The 11,420-nt window shown below is 63.8% G+C and overlaps 1 protein-coding gene across 1 annotated transcript; it reads right to left on the bottom strand.

Moving 5' to 3' along the window:
• Positions 1–2,777: 2,777 nt before the first annotated feature.
• LOC311201019 (myosin light chain kinase, smooth muscle-like) lies at positions 2,778–6,038 on the bottom strand. Its single transcript, XM_084275320.1, has 9 exons — positions 6,017–6,038; positions 5,511–5,601; positions 5,182–5,385; positions 4,709–4,926; positions 4,197–4,320; positions 3,967–4,119; positions 3,709–3,829; positions 3,533–3,623; positions 2,778–3,161 (listed from the first exon to the last, which is right to left on the bottom strand). The coding sequence occupies exons 1-9, from the start codon at positions 6,030–6,032 to the stop codon at positions 3,100–3,102; spliced, it is 1,080 nt and encodes a 359-aa protein (XP_084131446.1). The 5' UTR covers positions 6,033–6,038; the 3' UTR covers positions 2,778–3,099.
• Positions 6,039–11,420: the final 5,382 nt, after the last annotated feature.

Here is an 11,420-nt window from a genome sequence, read left to right as displayed (position 1 = left end):
AGCGGAGCAGACCCACATCACCCAAGGGTGCCGCGGGCGGGGGGCACACAGGGCTGGAGCTGCCCTCAGCACCCATGTGCCGGCTCTCCCAAGGGAGCCGCATCAACCGCCACCTTCCCCAGCGCATCCTCCACGCGCGGCCCGCGTCACGCCATCGGCACCAGCTCCAGCTGCCCCCTGCACAAGGCGTCTGCCCCCGGCTCCTGCTGCACCCACAGCAGGGAGCACAGCCCCAGAGCACTGCGGGACACGGAGCGCATCGCTCCGCTGGGATCGGGGGAGATCTGCTGGAATTTGGGGAGATCTGCCAGGATCTGGGGAGATCTGCTGGGATTTGGGGAGATCTGCCAGGATCCGGGGAGATCTTCTGGGATTTGGGGAGATCTGCCAGGATCCGGGGAGATCTGGTGGGATTGGGGGGGGATCCGCTGGGATCTGGGGAGATCTGCCAGGATCCGGGGAGATCTGCTGGGATTTGGGGAGATCCACCAGGATCTGGGGAGATCTGCCAGGATCCGGGGAGATCTGCTGGGATTTGGGGAGATCTGCCAGGATCCGGGGAGATCCACTGGGATCTGGGGAGATCTGCCAGGATCCGGGGAGATCTTCTGGGATCTGGGGAGATCCACCAGGATCTGGGGAGGTCTGCAGGATCCAGGGAGATCTGCCGGGATCTGGGGAGATGCGCCAGGATGTGGGGAGATCCACTCGGATCCAGGGAGATCCACTGGGATCTGGGGAGATCTGGGGAGATTAAAGACCTGCAGCAAGTTGTGCCAAGGGGTGGGTGGAGGACAGACCCAGATGGGATCCCGAAGCCCCCAGGATCCACCCTGGTCCAGGAAACCCCCACACACACACAGGACACCAGCGTTACCGCATCCGTCCGGCGCCCGCGGCACAGCCTGTTCGGCAGGACCGGCCGCGGCGTCAGGACAAGACACCCAGCCCCACCACAGGGACCAGGGGAACGTGCCAGACCTGTTCACCCAACCAATCCCACCCACCCCAAACCCCAGCCGGGGACACGCGCCCCACGTGAGCCGCCACGTCCCGAGCCGTGTCCTCCCTCCCCATCCTCTCCAGGGCTTTGGGAGGGCAGAGAGGAGCCGCGGGCGGCGCAGCAGCGGCACCGAAATCGGGGTCACCCACATTTTGGGTTCGTTCTGCTTTTCCAAAGCTCCGTTGCACAGGTTCATTAAGTGTTTTGCATCCCATGCCCTGAGAGCCCAGTTTCCAGGGGGGGAAGGAATCGCCACCCCTTCTGTGGGGATGGGGACTGACACCCCAACACCGCACCCAGGAGGAGAGATGGCACCAGGACCATGGGTGAGGAGCAGGGCTTTCACTCAGCTCTGCCCTGGGCCAGGGATGGGCTCTGCCAGTGGGGCAGGGGTCCATCTGAATCCCACCATGAGCATCCTGCCCACATGCCAAGGTGAAACCTGGGTGCTGTCAGAGCACCCATGTGCACGCTGCCAACATCTTCCCACCCACAGCTGGAAAAGGGTGCGAGGGGTGGGATCCCAGCCAGGCGGTGAAGGGCAGGAGAGGGGACACACACACACACCCCTCCATGCAGGAGACCAGGCATGGGCTGAGCCTGGTGGGAGACAGGAGCTAGGACAGTTCCCAGGCTGCCTGCTGGGCCAGGTTTTGATGTCAAAGGTCCCACCCCGGTCTCTCCTGACTTGGGGTGGGATGTCCCACATCAAGGGCAAGTTCATCCAGAGCAGTAGGCAGGGCTGGGCAGGATGGGATTGACATGAGGGGGGTGGTGGCTCTCTGTCCCCAGGGAGAAGCAAGGACAAGGCTGACCATACCAGCTCCTGCCCATGGGGAGGGCTGTGATGGTGGGATGAAGGCTGTGAGAGCAGGGCATGGAAGGGGGGGCCCTGGGCACTGGGGGACTGGGTGACAGGGATCCTCATGGGCACGACCCCAAGCTGCCAAGAGGAAGCCCAGCCCTGGGTCTTGGGGTGCTGGAGGCAGGTTGGAGGTGGCTGCACTCACACCAGCAGTACAAGGAGGACAGGGGGGAGGAGCAGCCTGCTCACCTGGCTTCTCACCTCTGGAGATGCTAGACCAGCCTGAATGCCTGTGGTCCCCTGGTTGGGGGAACTTCATGACAACTCTGACCTGCTCTTGGCTTGGGCCAGCCCTGCACCACCCATCCTGGGCACTATGCCTCGAGCTGATGATTGTTGAGGTCCTGTGGCCACAAAAAGCCTCCTGACCTCCCCCCAGAGCCCAGCAAGGACCTTCAGGAGAAGAGGACATCCCACTTCACTCAGGGAGCATCACTGAGAGACGAGTACATCACAACTCAGGTACCACTGATGCCCCCTCATCACTTACACCTCCTGCCCTTGTTCAACTGTCCACAACATACATCCCAAATCCAACACTGCCCCAGCTGCCTCCACTGGAGAAGGTTGGAGGTCACAGGGCAGCTTCTGGGTCCCCTCTGGCTGCAGAATTGGCCCAGAAAGAAAGAGATCCCTAGACCCATTCTTCTCCTTCTGCCTGGGGACTCAGGACACAATGCTCACCCACCCTGATGACCAGAGAAGACACTTCCAAACAGTGGTCACCATGGCAGCTACTTCTAGAGCCAGCCCCACTCAGCCCCAGGGCCAGCATCCCTCCTGGAGGAGACAGGGGTGGTGGCCCAGGTTGGGGGAGAGCCTGGTGCCAGCTCCCCAAGGGTGGGTGCAGCTCTTTCCCACACCTCCCAGAGGTTCTCTGGGAGAAGGAGAGGCACACAGAGTGCAGAGATCCTCAGTGCTTTATTTGTGACAGCCCTGCCCCAGGTGGCCATGAGGACAGGAGGGCTGGTCCCTTGCAAGGGACAACAGGCTGTCCCCATACCAGCACAGGGACACCACGGGACCCCAGAAGAGGAGCCCTGAGGTCTGGGTCTACCCCAGGCTGGTCAGGTCATTGTGGGAGCTGCTAGGAGAGGTTTCATCCCCATTGCTCCCTGCTCCTCTCTCAGCAGCTGCTCTAGGTGGTCCCAGGCTGGGGTGGCACAGCCATGGGGGTGCTGCTTTCCACCTTCCCATGGCTGAAGCACTCCCACCTTCCTCCTCCTCTCCATCAGCAGCTCTGAGAGGCTTGGTCCTCGTTGGCTTGGACCTCTGCTAGGCTGCAGGTCAGCTCTGCAAGTAGATGGACAGAGGGAATGGTGAGGAGATGGCAAAGTTCTCCCCTGCTGGAGGAACATGAGTGGCACCATGGACCAGATCTCATGGGGATCAACTCTGGATCAGAGATCCCAGCCCTGAAGAGCAAGATGTGCCTGTTCCAAGGCTGCATCAGAGCTGGTTCCTCAGGGATGAGGGTGGACACCACCTTGGGGCACTGAGCCTGGAGGAGCAGTCACAGAGGGGACATGTCTGGGCATTCAGTGGCACCAGTGCAGGGTGGACCAAAAGCAGGAGAGATGCCCAGGAGCACAAGCTGGGGGTGGCAGAGTGGAGGCAATGGGGGGGATGGGGTGCACTGGGGATGAAGCTTCAGGGACCATCACCTTCCTCATCCTGAGCCTCTGATGCTCTCCTCTCCGTGCTCTGGGACAGCAGGGTCAATCTGTTGAGGGCCAGCAGGGCTTTGCCTGTTCTCTGGAGAGAAGGGGAGCGGTGTTGAGCCCCACCAGAGCCACCCCCAACCCCACACCCCCATCCTCCCACCCCCCTCCCCAGGTACCTGCCACTTCCGACGGGTCAGGAACTGCTTGATCCTCTCTTTGGAGAGCGGCTTCGTGCTGCTGGGCTGGGGGTGCTGCAGCCAGGGGTGCAGCAGAGCCTCTGAGCTGGAGATGCGGCGGCTGAGGGCACATGGGGTGGTCATGGGGGGGGTTGAACCACTACCAGAACCTCAGCTGCTGGCACAGCTCCCGTGGAGCATCCCCTCAGCACCCCCCAACCCAGCTCTGACCATGGGGATGCTCCCCACGGGTCCTACCGGGGGTCCTTCTGCAGCAGTTGGGTGATGAACTCCTTGGCTTGCTGGGAGATCTCTGAGAAGGTCTCCTCCTCAAAGTCCCACTGGGCAGCTGTGACATTGCTCAGCGTCTCCATGTCGCTGTCACCTTGGAAAGGGGACTCCCCACTCAGCCTGGAGGGGCAACACAAGGACATCAGTGACAGCTCAGCCCCCCCAGCCCATCCCAACGTCCCCAGGAGGCCACTCACAAGATGTAACAGATGACACCGACGCTCCACATGTCCGTGGAGAAGCTGACGGGCTCAAAGGCGACCACTTCTGGAGCCATGAACTCAGGGGTGCCCTGCAGCACCTTCACAGGGGTGTCTGGAGCTGCAGGGGAGACAGAGACCACCGGGGAGGTGTCCTGATGGGATCTGCCCAGACAGCCCACCTGCATCTCAGCACGTGCCAAGTGGATGAACCTCCACACCCAGGTGGAGATGCCACCCTAGAGTACCCATCACAGCTCTTGGTGGTCTCCTAGAGCATCTCTGGGTGAAAGCAGGTCAAGGGGCTTAGGGGTCTCCACCTTGGAGGTAGGGCTGGGGAGCTGAAGGCTTCCCCAGAGCATCTTAACAGTCACCAGGGAGGGCCCTGACCTGGTGCCACAGGGTTGCCTGTGCCAAAGGCATGGGTAGGACCATGCCAAGCTCCCCACTGAGACATCCATCCCAATTGTGTGTGTGTGTCCCCTCCAGGACCCCCCCTCCTGGCTCACCCAGCTTCCGTGCCAAGCCAAAGTCGATGATCTTCAGCCAGTGGCTGCTGGGACTGACACAGACGATGTTCTCAGGCTTGAGGTCCAGGTGGACAACAGCCTGGGCGTGCATGAACTGCAGCCCCTCCAGGATCTGGCGCAGGTACTGGGTGCTGCTGGGCTCCGTGTGCTCGAACTCATCGCCCACAATGCGCTCAAAGAGCTCCCCACCTGCCACGCTGGGGGAGGACAGAGTTTGGGGGGGGGTTGGGGAGGGGTTTCCATAGGGATCTACCAACCCCAAGGAGAAACCTCACCTGGAAACCCAAGCTCACCACTCCAGGAGCATCTCACCACCACGATCTGGAGGGTCCCCCATCCATCCTACCCCCCCCCCACCCCAATGCCAGCACCCCACAGTGCAGGGATCACCCCGTTGCCGGGTCTAACACCACCCCCCACCACCCCCAAACTTGACTCTGCCCCCCACTCACTACTCCATCACCATCACCAGCTGGGTGGGAGCCTGGAAGGCGGCGAGGCACTGCACGAGGCAGGGGTGGTGCAGCAGGTTCATGAGCTCCACCTCGTCCCCAGCTGCCTTCCTCTCCGTCGCCGTCCGGGTCCGGAAGTATTTCCCAGCCCGGATCTTGCCGGTGGCTTTTTCCTGCAGCCTGTACACTGTCCCAAACTTCCCCCTGAGACACAGGGAGGATGAGGGGTGGAGGAGCCATCACCACCACCCTTCCATCCCACCCAGGGCTGTCCCTGTGCGGCCAGAGGACTATCCCCAAGCAGGGGGGGATGTGGGACCCCCACTTACTCTCCCAGCTTCTCCAGCTGCGTGTACAGGTCTGAAACCTTCTCCTGGCTGTTGATGACCACATGGCAGCATTCAAAGGTCTCCTTGCCTCCTGGGAGGGAGGGAGGGAGGGATGGAGAGGTGTGGATCCATGGGTGGATCCTTCATGCTTTGGGGACCAGCTGCCTGTGCTCCCCCACACACACACTCCCAGTGCTTATTTCTGTGCCCCTCCTGGTTCCACCCATATCCAACCACCTTCCACACATAATGTGGGTGGGATCCAGGGGGACACACACACACATGGGGACAGAAGCTGCTGCTCCAGGAGCTCCTGGAGCAGCCCAGCACCTTGCACATCAGGGACTGGGGCAAAAGGTGCCTTTAGGATCAAAACTCCAGCAAAGTGGGGCCATTAGGCAGGAGGGGGTGGGACTGGTGCTGGTTTAGGAGGGGTTGCACCAGCACTGGGGTCCCAGTGCAAAGCCTGTCCCCCACCCCAGGACGGACCGAGGGCTCAGCCATACCTTCTGCCTGGGACATGATGGTGCCTCCAGCTCCTCGCTGGGGCTGGTGCAGTCAGGATGGGTGCTGGATGTGGCACTCAGGCCCCTGGCAGCCCCACGCTGGGGTGGGGTTGCTGAGGTAGGTGATGCCCACGGGTCTGTTCCAGCTGCTCCCTGGAGCTCTGCACCTTCTCCCTGCCAGGGGAGACCACCAGCATCTCTCCAACTCTTACCTGCCCTCATCCTGCTCAAGAGCTGACACCTTGATGGACTCAAGGAGACTCAGCAAGGGGCCAAACTCAGTTTTCAAGCAAGGTGCCCTGCCCTGGGGTGGGGACAAGCTCTCCCCAGCAGCAACCTGGGCTCAGAGCTGCTGCTTTGCTCGTGCCCAATCTCACATCAGCCAGGAAATCCCCAGGAAAAGCTGCATTTCTAGAGCAAAGGACCTGTTTCCTAACACACCTTCCTCCTGCCCACTCCATCCATGCAATGGGTGGCAGGAGAGGGTGATGACACCCAAGGGAGCAGCACCCAAACCCCAAGCCAAGAGCCCAAGCACTGACCTGTCACCGCCCTGTCCCAAGGCCACCAGCAGGTCCCTGGTCCTTCCCAGTCACTGGAAAGCCACCACAGAGCTGGAGCAGGGGAGGAAGAGGCGATGCTGGGGGTCAAGGATGGCTGAGAGCACACGGGTGGGGATGTCTCAGGGCTGTCTCCAGCCACATCCCTCCTTGCTCCAGTGCTGGGAACAGCCCCAGCTCTCCCCTCCCCTTCCTTCCCAGCAAGGACGCTTCCGGACTTGGGGGATAAACAACCACCAGCATCATCACTGAGCCCTCCCCAAACCACCTCCAGCACCATAGCCCCAAAACCCCACCCCAGCACCCCCTTTTAGCACCATGCAGCATCACAGCTCTGCAACACAGGGGTGCCAGCCACAGGAACCCCAAAGGGGTGATCTGCAGAGACCCGACACACCTCATCACACCACAGAGAGCTCAGCCCCACACTGCCCTCCCAGCAAACACACACACACAGAGGCATCAGAGCCTCTCAGGAGCTAAATCCACCAGCAGCCCAACCCCGGCCCACCTCCACCTCCTTCCCCACCCCTGGGTGGGCTCCCTCAGAGGGGCTGAGCACCCACACCTGCTCCCAGCTCCACCTGCAGCCAACACCCACTGATCTTCCAGAAACCCACCCTGGGCTTTGAGCTTCCCCCAGGAGCTCAGCTCCAGGTTTGGGGGAAACCAGGATGAAGGGGAACAGGGCAGGGGGGTGCAAAACTCCTCTGAACCCTGAGGTTTGAGGGGGGGAAAGGGGGTTTTCCAGCCTCCCTCTCCTCCAGCACCTGCTGCGCCGCGGTGCCTCCCTTTCCCTTGGGAATAAAGCTGTGATTTCCTCCCGGAACTGCCTCCAAGACTGGGGACAGGCAGCAGCACCACAGGGGAGGGACCCAACCACCCTGGGGACCCCCATGTCACGGCATCCCCCCCCTCACCCCATCCCTGCACACAGGGGGGTGTCACCCTGCTGTTACCTGCTGTCCAAAGCCGGGTCTCATGGGTGATTTCGGGGCTCCCAGCAGCACCCACAGACACGGCGGCGTCACGGCTGCTCAAAGTCCACAGGGTGTCTGGAACAAGCCCCAGTCACCGGGCTGGTGGCTGCTGGCCTGTCCCTGTGACCTTGCCCCCGGCGGGGCAGAGCAGGGGGCTGGGGGGTGCCGTGGCCGAGGGGTCCCCAGCGATGCCCTGTGGGTGAGGGATGCGCTGGATGCTGGCAGCTGGGTGACGCTCGGCTCGGCCCCGCTGGGATATCGACTGCTGGGGACGCTGGGGACAGGGGTAGGACACGGCGATGGGCTGGCTGGGGACAGGCAGCTGGGGGGATGCTGAGGGAGGATGGCTGGGTGCGTCCTGCCTGCCCGGGGAAGGGGTGCTGGAGACCCAGCTGGGGTGCCAGAGATCCAGACAGGGTGCCAGAGACCCAGCCAGGGTGCTGGAGACCCAGATAGGGTGCTGGAGACCCAGATAGGGTGCTGGAGACCCAGCTGGGGTGATGGAGACCCAGACAGGGTGCCAGAGACCCAGCTGGGGTGCTGGAGACCCAGATAGGGTGCCAGAGACCCAGCCAGGGTGCTGGAGACCCAGATAGGGTGCTGGAGACCCAGCCAGGGTGCTGTAGATCCAGACAGGGTGCCACAGACCCAGCCAGGGTGCTGGAGACCCAGCTGGGGTGCCAGAGACCCAGACAGGGTGCCAGAGACCCAGACGGGGTGCCAGAGACCCAGCTGGGGTGCTGGAGACCCAGCCAGGGTGATGTCCAGCACCACTGGCTGTGGATCCTGACCCTGTTTGGCCCTGAGGCAGGATGAGGCCGTGTGGGTGGTGCTGGGCTGCTCCCAGCGTGGGGGGTTCCCTGATCTCAGCGCTGTCCTGATGCTCGAGTGGCAAAAAGGAGCCAAAAAAGGGCCAGGAGAGGAAAAAAGAGATTTGGGGGGTGGGGGGTGCTGTGGAGGGGGGGCAGCACCCGCTGTCCCTGTGAGGATGTGCTGGGATCCAGCGCTCAGACAGAGGGTGAATCCCTCAGGAGCTGCTTCCCATCCCCTCCCCATCCCATCCCCATCCCCTTCCCACCCCTTCCCATCCCCTCCCCATCCCATCCCCATCCCTTTCCCACCCCTTCCCATCCCCTTCCCATCCCCTCCCCATCCCATCCCCATCCCATCCCCATCCCTTTCCCACCCCTTCCCATCCCCTTCCCATCCCCTCCCCATCCCATCCCCATCCCTTTCCCACCCCTTCCCATCCCCTTCCCATCCCCTCCACATCCCATCCCCATCCCCATCCCCTTCCCACCCCTTCCCATCCCCTCCCCATCCCCTTCCCATCCCCTTCCCACCCCTTCCCATCCCCTCCCCATCCTCTTCCCACCCCTTCCCACCCCTTCCCATCCCCTCCACATCCCATCCCCATCCCCTTCCCATCCCCTTCCCACCCCTTCCCATCCCCTCCACATCCCATCCCCATCCCCTTCCCATCCCCTTCCCACCCCTTCCCATCCCCTCCCCATCCCATCCCCATCCCCTTCCCATCCCCTTCCCACCCCTTCCCATCCCCTCCCCATCCCATCCCCATCCCCTTCCCATCCCCTTCCCACCCCTTCCCATCCCCTCCCCATCCCATCCCCATCCCCTTCCCACCCCTCCAGCACCAGCCCTGTGGGGAGGGGGAGGGAAGGGTTGTCCCCATACCCTTGGGACACCCCCCTTGACACCAGCCCGGGGTCCCAGGGGTTGCCACGGTGACACTCCAGCCACACCCGGAGCATCCCCAGGAGCTGGAGATGAACAGCAGGAGAATCCAGAGGGATTTTAAGGAGCGAGGAGGGTGAAGGAGCCCAGGGGCTGAGGGGCGGCTCCGTTTAACGGCCACTGACCCTCCGCCCGGGACACCCTCGTCTCACGCTGTATGGAATTAATTAATTAAGAGGACTAATTAGCGCTCACACCCAGGTTAGTGCTCCTCCAGCTGTCCCCACCAGCCTGGAGGGGTCCCTGGTAAAGCTGGGATGGGATTTCGGGCTTCCCAGGTGTCAATCCCACCCCCATCCCAAACCTCCACGGGGCACCGTCCCTGCTCCTCATCACCCCGGGGTGGGGTGGGGTGGGGTGAGGGGGACACAGGCGGCCCCCTGCTCCCCATCACGTGGGGACACAGGACTCGGGGTGTGGGGGGACACGGGTGACACAGCAGGATGGAGGACATGGGGACGTGGTGGCCTTGGGGGGCACGGGGGCCACGGGCCATGGGGTGTGCAGGACACGGGGGTGGGGGACACCACAGACACGGGGGATGGGGGGACACGGGACAGGGGACACCAGGGACAGGGGACAGGGGACACCAGGGGCACGAGACAGGGGACACCAGGGGCACGTGGCAGCCAGTGGGGACACAGAGGGACATGGGGGGGGGGGACACACGTGGGGATGCGGGGGGCACGCAGGGGGCCTGGGGCAGGCACAGGGAGCCGGTGGGGCCTCGGGGACGTGTGGAGACCCCATAGGGGACCCACGGGGACACGCAGGACACACGCGGGTGACACGAGGACACGCGTGGCCCCGGCGGCCCCAGCCCAGGCGCGGGGGAGGGGGCGGGGCCAGGCGGGAAGGGGGCGTGGCCAGACCGGCAGGAGGCGGGAACGGCCCCGCGCGCTGCGGGCGCGCTAAGGGGCGGGGCAATTGGGGGCGGGGTGCAGGGGGCGGGGCCGTGCGGGCAGTGGGGGGGTCGCCGGGAAGTGGGCGGGGCCGTGCGGGCAGTGGGCGGGGCCATGCGGGGCCGCACGGGGCCGACTCTGGCGCCCCGCTGCGCCCGGGGCGGGTGGGAGCAGCGCTGGGAGCTGGGAGAGCTGGGAGGGCTGGGGGATGGGAACTGGGAGCGCTGGGAGCCCTGGGGGATGGGAACTGGGAGCGCTGGGAGGGCTGGGGGATGGGAACTGGGAGCGCTGGGGGATGGGAACTGGGAGTGCTGGGAGCTGGGAGCGCTGGGGGATGGGAACTGGGAGCCCTGGGGGATGGGAACTGGGAGCGCTGGGAGGGCTGGGGGATGGGAACTGGGAGCGCTGGGGGATGGGAACTGGGAGTGCTGGGAGCTGGGAGCGCTGGGGGATGGGAACTGGGAGCGCTGGGAGGTGGGAGATGGGAGCACTGGGAGATGGGAGGGCTTGAAGCTGGAAGCCCTGGGGGTGGGAAATGGGAGCGCTGGGAGATAGGAGGGCTGGGAGCTGGAAGCCCTGGGGGATGGGAACTGGAAGCGCTGGGAGATGAGATCTGGGAGGGCTGGGAGCTGGAAACACTGGGGGATAGGAACTGGGAGAGCTGGGAGATGGGAGTGCTGGGGGATGTTACTGGGAGTCCTGGGGAGCGCTGGGGGCTGGGAACTGGGTGGCGGTGGCCGTGGCCACTGGGATGTTTCACATCACCTTCGTCCTGAAGAAACAGAGCAAAGCAAACGGCACAGGGAGACAGCAGGTACCGACTGGGTGCCCTGGGGTCACAGCAGGTACCAGATGGGTGCCCTGGGGTCACAGCAGGTACCGACTGGGTGCCCTGGGGTCAGCACCGGGGATGTGAGGGCACCCATGGGCTCCCAGGGGCACCCAGCAGCGTGCAGGCTGGGTGTGTGGGCTGTCCCCAGGGCAGGCTCTGTGTCCCAGCCATGCCACCAGCCCCCCTTTGCCCACACCACTGGGATAGCTCATCCAGGAGCTGGGTCTGGGCTCGGGCTGGGGTTGCAAGGGCTGCCAGCAGCAGCCTGTGGCTCCCTTCCCCTCTGCCCCAGCAGTGAAAGGCTTTGCTCAAGCTCAGGCCAGTCCCAACAAGCAGCTCCCTGCCCCATCCAGCCCAGCAGCTGTCTGGCTTCAT

This window comes from Gallinula chloropus (genome assembly GCF_964237585.1).
Source record: "Gallinula chloropus genome assembly, chromosome: 26".
Taxonomy (NCBI): Eukaryota; Metazoa; Chordata; class Aves; order Gruiformes; family Rallidae; genus Gallinula; species Gallinula chloropus.
The sequence above is the reverse complement of the archived record's forward strand: the minus strand, read 5'-3'. Positions and strand labels throughout refer to the sequence as shown.